The sequence below is a fragment of the Echeneis naucrates genome, chromosome 19, assembly GCF_900963305.1.
Source record: "Echeneis naucrates chromosome 19, fEcheNa1.1, whole genome shotgun sequence".
NCBI lineage: Eukaryota > Metazoa > Chordata > Actinopteri > Carangiformes > Echeneidae > Echeneis > Echeneis naucrates.
This window is the reverse complement of record NC_042529.1, coordinates 2,466,792-2,485,500: the sequence shown is the minus strand read 5'-3', so window position 1 is coordinate 2,485,500 and position 18,709 is coordinate 2,466,792. Positions and strand designations below refer to the sequence as shown.

At 41.9% G+C, this 18,709-nt stretch overlaps 1 protein-coding gene across 1 annotated transcript; it reads left to right on the top strand.

Moving 5' to 3' along the window:
• Positions 1–5,140: 5,140 nt before the first annotated feature.
• On the top strand, positions 5,141–14,679 carry dusp3a (dual specificity phosphatase 3a). Its single transcript, XM_029528548.1, has 4 exons — positions 5,141–5,225; positions 5,316–5,504; positions 11,597–11,829; positions 14,291–14,679. The coding sequence occupies exons 2-4, from the start codon at positions 5,323–5,325 to the stop codon at positions 14,518–14,520; spliced, it is 645 nt and encodes a 214-aa protein (XP_029384408.1). The 5' UTR covers positions 5,141–5,225; positions 5,316–5,322; the 3' UTR covers positions 14,521–14,679.
• The last annotated feature ends 4,030 nt before the right edge of the window (positions 14,680–18,709 follow it).

Here is an 18,709-nt window from a genome sequence, read left to right as displayed (position 1 = left end):
GAATGTTTCTGTTGTCTGAAGCTGAACCTGAAGAATTTTATCCCCTGAAGAAGCCAAATGACTTTAACTAGAAATCATGATGGCCTCAGATCTTAAACTGAATCACTAGACTTTAACTAGATATACTTAATTATTTCACTAAACTCCAGGCCTTCATTTTAATGAAATACACAATCTGTCCAAAAGCTATTCTGTGACCGAAGTAAAGCTCTGAATTTACAAGTCACATCAGAATCGAGCAGGAAGGCCAGACTGAAATGACCTCCCCTGAAAGAAAAATACCAGAGGTCGGGACCTCCTCGCTCATCTGTTAGATTAATGTGGGCGCAGAGTGACCACCCGGGAGATACAATCAGACCGGCACACGGCTGAAATGCTTCAATAAATACATATATGCAAAATACTGGAGAGCTGCTGCAAAGCCACGCGACCAGCCTCCCAATCTGCACCGTACTTTTCACGCTGTGATGGCGCTTTTATTATTATTTTCTCTTAACAGTTAAAAGTCTTTGGCGATCTTTGCTGTCTTGAGGCATCAACATTTACATTACATTCTTCTCAGTTTGAATCAAGGTGACCAGCCAGGCAGATGGTTGTATCAATCACACCTCACCATTGTTGTCCCCCCTCCCTCCCGCAGAAACTTCCATTGTTAAATATCCTCCGACATAAGACAAATAACCTTTTACTGACTCTACAAAAGCTCCTGACCAAAGCCGGACTGAGCTTTGGTCACCGTGAATAAAAGGAGCTCAGATTGATTGAGATCAACTGATTCTGGTATGAAAGGAGCTCAGGGCTAAAAGGCACCATGTGCAGATATGCATTACAATAGCGTGAGCATGTAGAGAGGCAGCTCTAAATGATAGAGTACAGCACATGCAGAGACCATCTGGATAATTCAGCAGAAAGGCTGCTGCCGGGTATAGAAATCTTTCATCGAGAAATCTTTTCAGGAATTAAGAAAAGGAACTTTGTTTTAGATTTTAATGGACATGTTTTCTCAAGGTAGATACTGAATCTATATGTTTTTATGGCCTGTGGCTCATAAATCCTCCGAGGACCCGGCTATAAACCTGAAATGTGGCAGAGCTGCGTTTGACTGTAAAACAGCGGTGGAAAAGCTGCAGACTGGTGGCTCATCTGGACCTCTGCTGGTCTTTCTTGGACAGTGATGAGTGTAATTTTAAAGGGGAATACTCTCATGATCATTGTATTCTCAGAGCACAAAGAAAAAAAAAAACCCATAAATGCAGGTTCTGAGCAGGAGGAGTCCTTTGACTTCAGACTGACATGGAAATGATGATATGTTTGCCCTCTGGACAGGCGTAAGCAAAGGAATATACCCGACGTTCACACGCTGGCAGCGTGCACATATTCAATCTGCTCTGCTTGTATTTGTAGCTAATGAAGATGCAACACAAAACAGTTTTCAAGCCAGAGCTGCTTTGTGCCTCTGGGAAAGAAATTAAAAACGATTACTTTTTGGCTCCTCTTTCTGGATTTTTATTTTTATTTTTACTTTTATTTATTTATTTATTTTTTTGGATGATAAATATTAAAAGTGGAAAAAAATATAGCTCTCAAAGTGAAAAGAGAAGAAAATAATGCACAAGTCTGTGATTCAAAGTTGGCACTAGCATTGGAGAAGGTTTATTCTCTCAGTCTTTAACAAACATGCTACACATGCGTGATGCCATTTAATCTACAGATTTAAAGTTGGGACTCAGCTGTCGTTGCTTTAATCAGCCACTCACAGACTCCATCCAGGTTTTTATTATTATTATTATTTCATATCAAGATGACAAAGCTAATGTCAGATATTAGCCAGAAAACAGTCACAGTCAAATCAGATTTGGCCGTGCAGTGCATCTCCACTGCCTCTCACTGATAGCAGACTTGCAAAAAGGACTCAGGTGGTCATCCAATTAAACCGGTCGGGTAACATCATGACGCAGAATGAGTAAGAGGAAAACTGCCAATAAAAATGCAACCAAATCAATGTTAAGTCCTGGCTTCTCTCAGCCAGATGGGACGTGTGGCGGCCCCTGTCACAGAAACACTCCATAATTTATCTATTCTGCATTTTTATGTTACATTACCGCTGAAGCGCCTGTGGCTGTCCTTTCATTCTTTTTGTTTTTGGGGTGGTTTTTTTATTTTTTGGGGGGCAGAGGAATAATGGGCAATAAAAGGAACAGATTAGATAAATTGTAATGCAAAACCTCACAGCTGCTGAGAATAAAACAAAATGGCTAATTTAAGTGGGCTCTATTTCAGGAAACTGGAATATGATCAAGGTGTTTTGTTTTTTCATGTGAAACTGTTCTACATTTGTTCAGATTGGGCTGAAAAAATCATACTAGTTTGAAAGACAATAACCGGCTTATGCCAGTTAACAGAAACGCCATTAAGCTGTTTATCTCGCAATTGTTTCTCTTAAATGTTGCATGAGGCCTAAGCAATTTGGCAAAAATTATAATTTGGCACAACAAAGCTGCACACATCAGGCTAAACTTTCACACACACATAAAAATACAACATAATCTAAATTAGATAATGGACTTTTCCTGTGGCGATGTGATTGAGATAAAAACATGTTTGCGCACAACTTAATTAAAGTCACTTTCCCCACAAAAATGTTGAATACACTGTTGTATTTCAATGGACACACAAACACACGCACGCAGGTGTGTGCACAACACGTGGCTCTAAAATGTTGTTCTACAAGATCTGTTGTTGCCATGGCGTTGTGCTGCATCTCCTTACATTGCCATGGAAACACAAAAATGATGACTGGCATGGAGCTTTACATGAAGCGGTTCAAGAGCGTCCAAGTCAAGTCAAACCAAATTTCAAATTTAGAAGACAATCAAAATGTGTGTGCGTGTGAAGAGAACCAGCCGGGTTGATTCATGTCCCCAACGGGGAACCGAGCACTCTTCTGATGAACTTTAAATAAATTAAAGAAAACACTGATGGGCAGAATTTCCTCCATTTTCCAGACACACCAGACGTCAGTGTTGTGTTCCAAGACTACAAATGCAGCAACGGGAGGATCAAAGCTTCAAAATCCTTTCTGGTTTTTATCATTCAATGCAAGTGCAGCTTTCACCTGAGAGACTCCGGCTCACTTCAGCCGTGTTGATCTCCTTCCTCCTCTGAAGAGAAAGTTACATTACAAAGAAGAGCAGGATATTCCGACTTTTGATGATTAATATTTACCAAGCGTCTGAACGAGTGAGATGAAAATTCATTTCTGACTAATTCTTACTGGATGAAATGAAGCTTTAGTGTGTGAGTGCACCTGAACTGTTATGACTCATTAACCTTCTTTATAAATCAAGGCCGCCACCAAGGGGTCACAGCGGAGAACAGCTTTCACCTTCACAATGATGATCATACAAAAACAATGCCAATCTTTCACCCTGTGTGTTGCTTTCATTATTAATTTGTAGATTGAATAGACCCTCACATCCTAAAATCATAGTTTCAGATGTTGTGGTTTTATTTTTATTTTTATTATTAAGGTTTGTTGAGCAGCATCAGACCACATCCAACACAAGAAGACCATGAAAAATGTATGTGTTATCGAATATGCATGGCATGACTGCAACAACAAATATATCACAAGGAGACAAACTGTGAGTCCTGATATTTATCTGTTTGACTGTAAAGGAATCTGAAATTTGACCAGAAGCTGCAGAAATTTGTTGTTTTCACATTTGCAGCAATGTGACAAGAAACATTCATGAAGAAGAGCTAAAAATAGTCTTTCCGGCTCAGTGTGCAGGACTTTTGAGTTATCGGCCTACTGAAGGCTTCTGCTGACATCTAGGGGGGAACACAGTCAACACTTCCACACGACCTGACTGAAAGTTACTCAACGGACAGTAAATAAAAAGGCTTTTTATGACCGTTTCTGAGCATCATTGACATTACAAGGTGAAACAGAGACCGTAGTTATCCCAGCTTTAATGAATTATGTGATTTTTCTTTTTCTGGTTGATCTTGTTGACTTCAACATTCATAGGAAGCCGATCCATCAATAAAACTTACTTTTCTTTCTGTTGATGGGTTTTAGCTTTCACGATTAAATTTAATATTCTTTGATTTTATTCTAACCCTAATTATGCTATTTACTAGTCTTGATGGGGGAGCCCCCCAATTTTCTGATTTTATTTTCTTTTATTTACTAAATTTCCACAGCAGGGCAAAAAGATGGAAACTCTTTAATAACCACTTGTTGGAAAACTGTGTTGACCCCAAACACAGTTTTATACCACCTACTTAATTATAAGGCAGGATTTTTGGGATGTTACGAGCTGTCCTTGAAGGCAGCACACTGTCCTCCCCTTGTTGCTGTGTGTCACTTCCCCCTCCACCCACCTCCACCCACCCCACCCCACCCCACCCCCACGGTTGTCTGCCTGCCTGTGGGGTGTGTCTGCTGGAGATAGTGAAGGGGAAAGGCAGCTGTGTCAAGTCAGCCATGAACAGACAGGAGGATACAGGAAATTGAACCATTTCGTCCAAAAAGTAAAAACACTCCTGCTTGATTTGTACAACACGACTAATAAAGACAAGAAGAAGCAGAGTGCAGCTGTTAGAGATGAAGTATGATAAATTAACTGTAGGGCCAACTCAGATGTAAATTATGAGAATGGAAAGTGGCTGATGATTTGATCAAGTGAACATTTAATTTAATGTATCGAAACAGGAACGAGTGAAAGAATAGAAATCCAAGTTTATTCATGACACACATGAAAAATGATAGAAGGTTGACCAAAGTGTTGTACAAGGAGTTATAATAATAATAATAATAACAATAAACAATAAGAATAATTATTAGTATTATTATAAAATATTAATAATAATAATAATAATTATTATTATTATTATTATTGCCACAGCAAGACACACAGCCATAAAAAAATTAAAAAACACAAGATGAATAGAAAGAAAAAAGATATCCAATCAGTTTTGAGCTGAAGGCCAAGAAAAACAAAAAACACATTTTCAGAGCCACCCCATCTGCCTTTATTGTGAAACGTCTGACCGGATCTTCCGGTGTTGAGCTCGAGGAGCTTGCCTCTGACGCTGAGAGCTCTCGTGCTCCTCGTCAGACGGGGAGCAGCAGAGCGCGCGCACCGCTCACGTGCGGAAGGTGAAAATGCAGCTGATCAACCGGACGGGGCTCGCGAGTCCGACACCGGCTGTCACCGGTAATTAGTTATTTTATTTTATTTTTATTTTTTATTTTTATATAAATTAATAATAACGTTTTTTTTTTTTTTTTTTTTTTTTTTTTAAAGAGGAGCCATGAAGAAACACCTGAGTCCCGGTAAACACCTGCAGCCGCCGCCGGAGGTTCCGGCTCCGGCTCCGGGCGGAGAGGTGACCGTCCAGCAGCTCAACGAGCTGCTGTCGGACGGCAGCGGCTTCTACAGCCTCCCCACGCAGCACTTCAACGAGGTCTTCCCCAGAATATACGTCGGTAACGCGTGAGTCCGCCGTTATATGTGTGTGTGTGTGTGTGTGTGTGTGTGTGTGTATGTGTCTCCTCCTCCATCACACCACACGATGACAACAGTGTCGCATGTCTGGCTGCACGGCTGCTGTTGTTGTTGTTGTTGTTGTTATTTTTCTGTTGTTGTGTTATTGTGTCCGACAGCCTGTTGTTGTCAACAGATAACCGGCTGCCCTCGAAATAGCTGTGTGTGTCCAGACAGGTGGCTGTTGTGTAACACTCACACACAGCCGATTACTACAACTATTAATGATAATGACAATAATATTTGGGGTTGAGGTGTGAAGGACGACACAAAGCCCCCCCACCCCCATCATTAAGATCACTGCCCTCAATCACGTCCTCATCCAGCCGCTCCCCTCTGCTGAGCTACAGACACACAACAACAAACACACAATAGTCATCACATGGAAACAAGCTCTTTGTTTTCATCCATCAACAACCAGCTGACCGTCTCATACTTCCTGAGCTCAGACTCCTTCATCAGCTCGGGCTAATTAAGGGGCCTAATTAATCCATTTTTTATTATTTAGTTAGAAGTTTTGGGTTGCCAGATTGGGGAAATAATCCTCCTCCACTCTCCCATGTCCTTATTTGTTTAGCTCTTTAATTCAAAAGGGAGAACTCCAGGTTGGACGGTGCACCTGCAGGACATCTGGAGTAAAATCCAGATCATGAAATCATAGAAATCACAGAAAAAGCACTTTTTCAGATGAAGCAATGCGCGTTAAAATGTTTTTCAATGAAGCTGAGCCCCAGCTAACCATCACTCCATCTGTCGATTGTCATCTCTATAAATTTGTTGATTATTTGGCTTGTAAAATATCAAAAAATTGTGAAAAATACAAATTTCCCTGCTGCCAGAAGAGAAATCTTGGTTACACACAGTTAAGAGGCTGGAACTGTCATTTGGACAGCCACACGATCAATTCAGCTTTAAAGACATTTAGAGTTAAGATGTATACATATATATCTTAAACAAGACATTGCTTCACTTTACTGGATAATTAAATAAACTGTAATTTAATTTGGATGTTGGTCGGCTGCAGGTTGTTGTTCTGAGAATCAATTAAAACTTTCTGATGTGGATAAACTAATCAGTCCACCAGCTCTGACTCTTGACTGAAATGAATCAGTTCTTGATTGTTTTTAGTTTTTTAAATTCATTCCTATTTCGTTATCACTAATAATATTATTGTTATTTTCTCAGAATAAGGTGACTAATCACGTAATTGGCTCATTGCTGCAGCTTCAGTCATTTTTAGAAGAAATGTTGATCCTCCTGAGTTTCTTTGTAATTTATTGACTATTAATGTTTTAAGATGATGCATATTAATTTTTTGGGTTGGCTCTTCCAGCAGCTCATGCAATAAGCAGTTTTCTGTATTGTTTAATTAAGAAAAAAAAAAGGTTTATATTCTTTTAAATGAATGTAATTTCTCTTTATTTGGCATAGATCCAGTTTAATACATGAAGCCACTGTACTGCTAATTTTTAGTTTTAAATATTGTAAATACACAGGACACAACAGATGCATCTTTTGTGGTGCGTTGTGTAACAAGAGACAAACAAAACAGACAAAAACGATCACTTTATTCCCTCATTAACTTCCTGATTGTCTCTTATAGCTGAAGATTAAAAAGAATTGTGTAATAGTTAGTATTCTTAGGCGAGGTGTGAAGACATGCTTAACTATAGATCAAAAAACAGACCACACTTTGTCATTCAGCAGAGATCGTCCGTCCTCTGCAGTATTTCAGGCTCGTGTTAGTGCAAAGAAAGAAAGAAAGAAAAAAAAAAAACAGAAGACGGAAGAAGTTGCATAAATATCAAACGATTTTTCAGGTTTCAAGTGTCGAATTTGTCAGGACAGCCAGTGTAGAACAGTTATGGAAAATATAATTTTCAAATATATTCTGCTGAGTTGTAACACAATATAAGCTTTTACAGAGCAGCTCTTAATCTCACAGAGCCGATCCAGGGACGACGCCACCCCGCCCCCCTGAGAAAAACGTCTCTGTGCGATCCATCATTTGGCTCCTACCGCTGCCAACAGAGAGCGGTGGAGGAGGAGGGCGAGCGGGACGAAATACAAGCACATTACTGTACCTCAGAGCTACAACAAAATCAATGCGAATATGCCAATCTGCTCGGCCATGTCTCCAAACAAAGAGCTGGCACGGCTGACGCTGATCACAGGCTCTCTGCTTTATGAGTTCTTTTGAGCCCTGCTGAAGGATTCATGTTCATTAAGAAAAACAAAATATTTGGTAGTTAAAAAGAAAGGCACACTTTGCTTTCATTATAAAGTATATCCCAGACTGTCTGAACAAGCTGCAGAGGAATCAGATATTACAAATGGCTCAGGCAGGACGAACTGGTATTGATTGTTGATTAAAGTCTACGCTTTGTCCGCTGTTTCCAGAACTGGGACCCACTGAGCCTTTCTACGGATGTTTCCTATTAGTTTTACCTTGTTACGACTTAAATTGTGTAGTTGGCCGGGAAACTAAGATCAACACAAATGCAGTGATTAACATGATACGATGTAGTTATCTACAAGGTGCAGCACCGGGACACGAGTCAGGTTAGGAAAAGATCTGCCCTCGAAAATATTCATTAAACTTAGAAAATGCAAATGGTTGATGGGCCCAATTCCAATAATGAGTCATGAGATCTATCAGGAATTGGAACCATTAACCTTTTAAGGCCCTGATTTATAGTTTAGCTGTAAACTGCGGTCATTTTGAGGTCATGACACAGTTAAATATCATTTTCAGGTCACAACGCTGTTAATTGAAGGTGATTATTTCTTTATTTAGCTGAAATTAATGAATATATTAATAACCTTTAGTGGATATTTGGTGTGTGCAAGACGGACACTCTGAGTCAAAACTAATTATTTTTCTATAATATTTGGTGTTAGAAGTTGAAGTCTCGTACAGTATAAAGTGATCAGATCTCTGTCAGTTCTCTGTTATTGTGAAAAATAAACACTTCACAGCGATTGGCAGCATCCTGTTGACCCCACAACTGTCACATTTTGATTCAGATAATTTTTTTTTTCCCTTAACTATTTTTGAGACTGATGCATCGGCGACTGTCATCATTTTTCCAAAGCTGCCTTTGAACCAGCGATAAAAGCTCAACAAAAACAGGAAAAATATATAAATCATATCTCTCCATAAACCAAAACTGTTTGTTGGAGAACCGCATCGCTAACATCAGAGGAAGCTGCTCTGTTTATCAGTGGTTGATTTAAAGAAACAAGCCGTTGACCAGCGCAGCACCTGTGTGAAAGTCGGCGAAGTGTTCCCGTCCTTAAATGGATTATAACTGTATTTTCCAAACTTGAAGCTCTGCTCTGTTTTCAGATCAGCGATAGTCAGCACTCTGAAACCGCGGCTCGCAGCTCAGGGACGGACTTAAGGTGCGGTTGTTTGCTTTGAGGAACACTTTGGCTCTTGGTGAGGCTGGTCTTTAATAATGGATGTTGTGGGACTGCAGATCCCAGGGTGAGGAGGCAGGGACAGGCCAGGTGAGGAGGAGGAGGAGGAGGAGGAGAGCCATTGGCTGTGAACTCAATTGAACCCAGCGTTCCCTCTGCATTGGGCGGCGTGGACGCACAGTAAATGCTCCACGCTGGCACTTCTGCTTTCGCAGATGCTTCAGCATTACCTACTTTGTACTCGCACTGTTGTTAAAGTGCTCATGTGGCACACGCAAGCTTGTGTTCAATCATTCATGCACGCAAGATTAGTCTGATAGACTGTACGAACGCAAAGAGGAGGCATATGTGAATGTGAGTCCTCGTCAGCGTCTCACAGTCTGTGTCCTGCAGCTGACACGCCAACAGATGGGCTGCTTCGTCTCTTCTCCTGTGGCTGTAAAGCAAAATGGTGGGAGTGAGGACATTTTTTATTAGTTCTAGCAGAAGGGGGGGGCATCGCTGTCACCACCTCCAGGGAGCTGCCCAGGGTCACCTAGCCTCGCCTCACCGGCTTCATATCGACTGTAAGCAGATACTGTCAGGGGAGAAGGGTTTTACAAGAGATTTATGCTCCTTCGGTCTGGATAAAAGTCAAGAAAATATAGATTAGGGACTTTGGCCGAATTAAAATGTCTCTGTTTTGTGATATTGTTGTCACATTTAACAGTAAAAGTTGTGAGACGGCAGAGGAAAGAGGCCATGGCATGAATGTAAATTCTATTGCACAAATTAGCGACACTTAAAGTTTCATAAAAGGTTTATTTAGAGTCAGTGGGCAGTGCCCTCGGCCAGACGCTCCCTCAGGTCCTTTGTTATGGTTTCATAGCTGTGTGGGCGTGCTTTGCTGTGTACAGTATTGGCCTAATATGCAGCATTGTGGCTCTCGAAGACAAGTTTATTGGTGCGGGAGCGAAGCAGTGAGAGATTTATTGTTTCCTGTAAGAGTGGATGAAGAAGGGGGTGAATCTGCTGGAGTGGAGCTGGCTGAGAGGAGAGAGAGAGAGAGAGAGATTAAGATAAAGGTCTCTTCTTCAAGCCTAAAAACTTTCATTGTTTCATCTGCTTGCTCAGCCCCCGCCCAGACTGTTGTTCCTTTGTTCAGATCGCCCAGCTCATGTCTGCACACACCTTTAAATAGGACAATTCAACGCTTTAGTTACTTTCTGTCAGGTTTCCTGAACGCAGGGACGTGCTCCCATTCAGCTCCACGAGCATCAGACAGCGGGGTGATATTAACCTTTGTTCCGGTTCATCCAGAAGGTGTTGGGTGTGGTTGAGTTCGGGTGTCTCCCTCACTAGGAAACATATTTCTTTATGGAGCTGGCTTTGTTGGACAGCATTTGTGTCCTCACAGTGTGATTTGGCTACTGGCCATTACTAATGCAGATATATATTTGATCTATGCTCAGAACCGGCCCAAATATATCGCTTGAATATGTAAATGAGCACGCTGTGTTTGTGTTTCCTATAAAATCCACAACATTAGGACTTTGTCATTCTGTGATGTTGTCCAAATGTACTATTGTAAGAGTTATTATCCTCTACTTAGCGAGCTGTCCCACAATGCATCATGAAAAGTGTTTGTATAACCACAGACTGCATATGGTGGATGCAGACTCCCGTGCTGAGAAGTGAAGCAGTCTATAATTTCAATTCTTCAATACGACATGATGAATTGGGGTCATGATGTGTCCACCATCTGATCCTAAAATGGTTTTATCTGTTAAAAAAAAAAAAAAAAAACTAAACCAAGACAGCAATGACCACATTTCAAACTCAATGCATCGCTGTAAAAATGGTGCAGAGGAAATTGGGAACAAGTTCAGACTCAACCTGTGAGCTAATGTTTTAGTGAAGCAGCAGGAAAATAAGTGTCCTCTTCATTTCATCAGTTTGAAGGACGGCCACGATCCACCTACTGTGCAGCTTAGACTTATTTGGTCTCATCAGGGCTGAGCCCCCCCCCACTCACACTTGTGACTGTTATATCAGGACAGCAGGCAACTTTTAGAGGCCTTTTTCAGCACAGGTGGGAATAATAAAGGGAGCGAGCTGAGCTTTGAGCGTAGGTCTAATCAACCAGAACGAGTGGAAACACCTGCGAGAGAGTCACGTCACCTTTGGGATCTCTACATTGATACTGTTCACGTTTTCAGCTGTAAGCATCCACGTCCACGCATTCACACACCATCCAGTGGATTTATAGGCTCCACCATAACGCTGCCTGCACAGAGTTCACTGAAATACATGCAGAGGTGTTGTGGAAGATGCAGCTTGTATTGCTGAGATATCACTTAGAAAGAAATACCTCTTGCAGCCTGCATTCTTGAGAAAAAATAAGAAATCTGTCAGGCTGTCAGGTCTGATTATTTGTCCCCGACGTCTCTTTTTACTGCCGTGCACTCATCATTTTGTGTTGTGAGGGAACAAATGTCATCAAGAGAGGCACTCTGTAAGTTTATGCGAGTGCACCAACTTTGCTTCAATGCAGCAGATGTGTCGCAGCCATCGACATCCTGTTAAAGTGATCCTGCTAACGCATTTTTCAAGCTCTGCTCTGCTCTCGCCTCACGCAGGTTCGTCGCGCAGAACGCGATGCGTCTGCAGAAACTCGGAGTTACCCACGTCCTCAACGTGGCCGAGGGCACCTCCTTCATGCACGTCAACACCAGCGTGGAGTTCTACACCGGCACGGGCATCACGTACCACGGCATCCAGGCCAACGACACCGAGCAGTTCGCCCTCAGTGCCTTCTTCGAGGAGGGGGCTGATTTTATCGACAAGGCCCTAGCTCACAATAATGGAAAAGGTGGGTTTATTTTGAAGCTCAACTCGAGACGTTCTATTGTTTAAACTTTTACATGTGCATGGCTGGTTAGTTTATTCACAATTATTAATTAGGTTCAACAGAATTTGGACTGAAATCTAAATTCTGCCTCATGTATCACATGAAGTGTCATTTAAATGAAAGGAGCAGACTTTCTTCTTCTCATATTTACACAAACATCTTGTACAATTTGCTTCCAAATATATTTTGTGTGTTTGGTCTGGTTTGATGTTCACTAAGCCTCATCACACACAGATACTGTTGCTGTGTCTACTTCAGTTTTTCCAAGAATGAAACAATTCTAAAAAGAAGGAAGGAGATCTTCGTGACTGTTCTGAAGAATTTCCTCAGCAGATTTTGACAGCTGTAACAACCACTTAACAGCAAAGGAGATAAAAAGGAAACAGGTGTTTTTGTTTCCTTAGGACATTTAAATGAGTTCCTCTTGTCGCCTTGTTCACAAAGTCTACACCGTCTCTAAATGAGTCTGAACACAGTACAGAGCTGTGGATCTTTAACGTGAAGACGGGAGATGATTGTGATTGGCTCTGAGCATCTCAGGCTAAATCTGACGCACCCCCGAGCCCTGCTCCATATTCCATTATCAGATCAAGTCCCTGGACGTCAACATTGTCAAAACCCCTCGTGCACCTGTAGCCCTGAAGATCTTTTTTTTTATACTCTACAATGTTAAACAGGTAGAGGCAGTGCGGTGGAAGAAGGATAAAACAGGGTGTACAATCAAATCACAGGGGAAATAAATCTTAAATTAGTCGTTTTATAAATTTAAATGTGTTTTATTTTGACTTTTTTTATTCAGACTGTAGAAACACTTAATCCCAGGAGCCTTCATCCCTCCACCACAAAAAAATAAATCAGTTCCCAGCCTTCCATACAGCTGCATCTAAATTTAGTCCATTTGTCACCACATGTGAGGAATGTGTCTAATTAGTGTGCTGCACCCTGTATTTTATGGCATGGATTTATTGTCAGCTCTGACACAGAAAAGCGTCTTAATTCTCAGGCAGTTTGGCAAAAGGTGGAGAGTGAAGAGGGACGAGCAGAGCGTAGGAGATGGCACAGGAGGAGGAGGACGATGAAAGAGGAGCAGAGTCTCACCTCCATCTGCTGCCTGGTGTTGGTGTACTCTGACATTTTCCTATGTGTAACATTATCTTTGACATTTTCTGCCCCCCTCCCAGCTGCAAACTCTCCAAAGGTCATGGGTCCAGGATTTTAATGAGGAACTGCAGCAGTGCATTGTTCCTTTGGGCCTGCCTCAGTAAAGACATTTACAGGCTTATTCTGCGTTATTTCCATCCACGTATCTGAAATAGCAAAAATAATTAGCCATTCGATAGAAGTCAGGAATGAATCCTTTAACTGGTGCTTGAGGCATGAGAGAGAGGGGGAGTTGGTGCACAAGCGATGGAAAAGTGAAAGGGAAGAAAGAGAGAAATCTGACAAATGGTGAGCGATGGAGTGAGAAAATGAGTGAAGTTGTGGGCAGTAGATTCTGTGTCTAACAAGAGGATACAGTAGAATCAACATTGATCTGTGGCAGGCCGGGCGATTAGATATTGAAGAGCTTGTTGGTGCAGGACAGACGAGGACGGAGATGTTGGGGTAATAACACAAACATTAGGTTTCAAGTAAAGTGCAGAATCTGCAGGTTTGACCTGAACCCGACACTTCAGCTGCCAAGTTAAAGCCCTCGTGGGGTTTTGGTTAGTCTATAATTAAAGTTGAAGTTGCGTAGAGGCACATCCGAGACAAGCGACGACAAACAGGGTTGAAAATACAAATGTAGGACAGAAGACGCACGCTGAGCTCAGGTTCTTTGCAGTATGCAGGGCTGAGGGATCCCTGTAGGGTGCAGGTGCAGCGAAGATGATTGACTTTGCCCAGTCTGCAGCAGAGGTCAGGCCTTGCATTTGCATCTTCTGGCGCAGAAGATGCTTCACTCGGCAAGTTTGGTCCCCACGTATGCTCCCGCAACGGCGCCTCTCTGTAGTTTGCTTGTGTTCATTTGTTTGTTCTTTTCTTTCCTCATTTTTCTTCCTCCTTCCTGTTTTTGTACTCCTGCCAATGTAAAGAGTAAAGTAGACGTAATGCATGTTTTGTTTTGTTTTTTTCCTTCATACACAAAGACACAGTGAATTAAATTTGTAAGTTCAAAGTGTCAAGCTCATTCTAATTTAAGTCTGATAAGTTTTTAATTGGAATGAATGGGTTTGACTTTGAGAGTCAAAGACAGTGATAGAGAATGAGTGATGATCTTTGGGGGTGTTGACATAATGTAGGTGATCCTTCTCCTTTAATAGGACTTAGGAAGACTCAGCGGTTCCCTGTGGCTTTTTATTTATTTATTTATTTATTTGGTGTTTCTGTAAATCCAGCCTTGCACCTCATCTCGTTCTATTTCTGTATCGGTTTCCTGCAGGGAAGGTGTACGTACACTGCAGAGAAGGCTACAGCCGCTCCCCCACCATGGTCGTTGCTTACCTCATGCTGCGCCACAAGATGGATGCCCGGCTGGCGGTGGCCACCGTGAGGCATAAGAGAGAGATCGGCCCCAACGACGGCTTCCTTCGCCAACTGTGCCAACTGAACGAGAAGCTGGCGAAGGAGGGAAAGCTGAACGGCGAGGTGGGAAAACTAAAGACCAAATGACGTTAGGAAACCCCTCCGCCCTCCGTCTCCTCCCATCATGCCTTTCACGGGCTTCAGCTGCTCTCGGAGACTGACCCCAACGCCCCCTCCAGACTAAACCAGCACCCACCTGACACACCAGGGGTATTCTGAAACACAAACACACATGCATATATCTGTGTTCATGCACAAACAATCTCACACATGTACATGCCGTTTTCTTTTAAATCTCGCTCCACGTCTCTGCTGCTCTGGAAGAGGACATCAATCCTCTCGCTGCTCCCACCAAGAGTGTGATCTCAAATACTTAATCCAAATAAATGCCTGGCCCGCCCCCCTTTTTATATAAATATACATATGTATGTAATCTCTGCACCGTGCAGACGTCTAACCGCGAGCACCTGAAAGCTCTAAATTTCTGTCAGTTTTGAGATGAGCTACTTAAAGCATTCCTTCCTTCAGTTCCCTCAAGTTAAGACGGTGACAACTTTTTGCCCTAAATTTTTAAAACAATGTCCGTTAATAGTTATATGTACAAGATTATAGCACAATCATTCCGTAGTTTTCCACTGCCGGGAATGTCAGCGATGTCTCCAAAATAGACTCCTGAATACTTAAAGCCAGTGGCCTCAGACAAAAACACAGACAGAGATGTGTGTGCGAATGGATCGAGGGAAGTCCCAAACATTCCAGGAAAACTGAAAAACGCCCCTCAGACTTTAGTTAGCCCCCTTCCTTAAAATCCATTACAATCTTCTTCCCGTATGGGCAGACGTAATGCACAAACACAGAAAATTCACACTCTGCTGCATCCAAATGCAAGACATAGCTCCACAGTATGTAGCATTTCAGTTCCTCCACTCTGGCCTCCAGTTCGACAGCGGTGGTTGACACAGAGCCCGCAAAGGTCGAGCTAATTTGAAGCGTTCAAATATGATGTTTTTTTGTTTGTAATTGAGCTCAATCAGCCACCACAGGACTTGACTATCATCTTAAAAAGTAGAAAGTGTCTCACCTATAAAATAACATTTGTTTTAAATTTTGAATAAACTTAACATTCCTCAGTTTTAACACAGTCTGCAGGTTCAGTTTGTGTGTTTAAAGACGAGAGAAACACTTTTTTCTCTATTTCGGCAGAAATCCTTCCTAGGATTTAAAAAGTACTTGTTAAGGTGAACAAAGTCAGCGCCTCCTCCAGAGGCGTCTTCCCCACGTCTGAAGGGACGTTATTTTAATCACTCCAACTGTCCGCACAGGCTACGTAATCTCTGCGGTGTCACTCACTGCAAGTAGTTTCTTTGGTTTTATGCACAGAACTGCAGAGATTATGTGTGAACGCATCCCCTACAAACACAGCTGCAGCTCTGAAGCTGCCTGGGCTGCTGACCATCGATCAAACCTTCACTATTTATGTATTTAAATATATCTGTGTGCTAACAACGCTGATTAGTGTTTTCCTCCTCCTCTTTTGGATGGCAAACGGCCAAACCGTGCAACACAGTCGGCATCTGCTCAGGAGAAGGAGGCGCAAAGAGAAAGAATTGGATTTTAACAGCTAAGGTCACCTTCCAACTAACTTTAGTCCTGCATGAAAAAAGACACCGCCCATCGATCTGAATGAAGGCGGCTCTAAAATCGGCTGCTGTGTCAAATCATGCGGGAACATATGTGTCAATAGACCCTGAACAGTTCAAAGAAATATCACCCAAGATGCTCCAACTGCAGTATTCAGATAAAGGAGAAGACAGCTGATGAAATTAATTATTTAAATTATTTTCATTTTGTCAGTGACGATGAAATCATCATCGTGGCAGCCTGTTCTTTCTTAGCTGTTCTCCAGATTCGTTGCTGCAGTAACACTTTCCACTACCACGCAGAACACGACACGGCGGCAGCGCGTGCCAGCTCACCGCCGTCAAACTGGAGGCCTCCAGATTCAAACAAACGCAGAATGACGCCACCCACGTCCACCTGAACGTTCCAGTCACCGAGCCAGAGAGTTGCCCACTGCCAATTCCCTGACGCAGCCATTCAGTCGGTACCCAACACCACTGTTTCATCAACACAGTTTGTCAGGTCCATGCACAACCTATCACGTGTCTCACTCCCAAGTGTGTGTGTGTGTGTGTGTGTGTGTGTGTGTGTCATACAGTAACTTAATATGCCTGACTTTATGCACACACAGGGTCAAAGCGTCTTTTTATTTTTCTTTATTTCTGTTCGTATGTACGAAAGCATTGCAATATATGTCAATACCCAACCAGATATATAGAATGTAATCACATCTAAATATGAGTATTCAGGCTGTAGTTGTTACAATAGTTCAGCATTACATTTTGAAGGACGCTGTATTTAGTATTGGGTGTAATACTCTTAAACTCGACCTCGTGCCGTGCAGTGTTTTGTTTTTTTCTTTTGAAACACCCTGCACGGGGATTTGCTCCTTTTGAGGGTTGATTGTAGAGACATACCTGGAAGGAGAAGGAGAGCCGGTAGTTCAGCCACGACGTCCCGAACGTTAGACGGCATATTCCTCCAGAATAAACAGCCCGGAGCATGTTACCGGGGGGTTTAGTTGTCTCTAGAGGGGAAATGGAAACTAGGTTCTTTCACTTCATTAATGGCACTATTTATTCCTCCTTTGATATATCTGTATACATATGAATATATACATGTATACTGTATATACATATTTAAGTGTTGACATATATGAATGTATAAGCAATGTGTCTATAACGTGTAGGTATCGTCAATATGTCTTCAGTTCTAATATATCATGTTATATTTGTATATGACGTCACAGAGTAGCTGCTCCATTCTTTTTGTTTCACATGTACATTAATATTTCAATATGGTGTGCATGTAAAATGTTTTGGGTGATTGTGATATGTTATATCACAATTGTGCCAAGCTTTAATTCTAATTATTTCCGCCCCCCCCCCACAAACTTAGCTGGGATACTGAGGCATGAAATCATCGTCTTTGCGAGTCTTTTGTGTAGTTTTTTTTTTTTTGTTGTTGTTGCCATGTTGAAGCTGATTTTTTTTTTTTTTTACTTTTTCATGGTATACAGCAGAATGCAGGTGGCAGCATAAGGTGCACATGGACTGTCCTGCATATGACCTCACTGCGTCACGTCATCACGTCCATACAGTTCCCTTCTTTCTCAACAGGAGGTGCAAATTTTCTGGGTGAGAATGAAGTCATTCTCCAGCTGCACTTTCCATTTCAATGCAATGTTTTTAAGCTGCAGAGCAAGACTGAGACTTTCTGTTGGAGATGGGCAGTCATGTTGTCAGACCTGCGCCATCTACAGGCAGAAAAGAAATAGCAGCTTAAGTTTTATTTATTTCCCTTTGTCCAATTCATTTTACTTTTAATCTGTCTCTGAAGCAGACATGATTTTCCATCAGGTGGACCGTTATTTAAAAGTTCCATATCTGTTTGTCTCCATAAGAAGAAATATTTGTGATTTTAGAGCCTAAAAAAAACCATCTGAGAAGATCTAATCCATCCACATAAATAATGTAGATCTGCTTTACGATCAAAAGACACGTGAAGTTCACGCTTCTGTGGCAGATGTGACAGCAGAAAAAAACAAATCAAATAATTTATTTTACAACCATAAATGCCAAAGATCTTCAGTTTCATCATCTGCAACGTGCAGATTTGCCGTTTGTCTCACAAAACCCTGCAGTCAGTTAAACCTCAGTTTGTTTATTAGTCAAACACAAAAAGCTGTTTGTAGACGTCGCTTCAGTCCAGCGAGGCTGATTTTCTCTCCCATTTGTAAAACTGAAGGTTTTACGGTTTTCAGATCGTCTCATAAATGACTGAATTTCAAGTCCACAGTCGTAGTGCACTTGCAGTTCCAAAGCAAAGCACCCAAAAGTGTCTATGATCAATGTGAAGTGTCTTCGGGGGAAAACTAACTGAAAAGTGCACTGATAGAATCAGAGGAGGAATGTGTTCATAGAAAATCGAATCCCAAAGGGTGCATTGAAATGTCTAGTGCTGCTGCAGCGTGGGACTCATTGTTGGCCGAGGGGATATTATCCCAGGGAGTTGAAGTGGAGGGCGAACTTTCCTGAGCCACAACATGACAGCAGTTGTGATGTTTCTCACGGACATCACACGGTCGTTGATCATCACGCCGCTGGTTGTTCTCGTCACCCCTCACCATTTGTCATTTTCTCATCTCACACGCTTG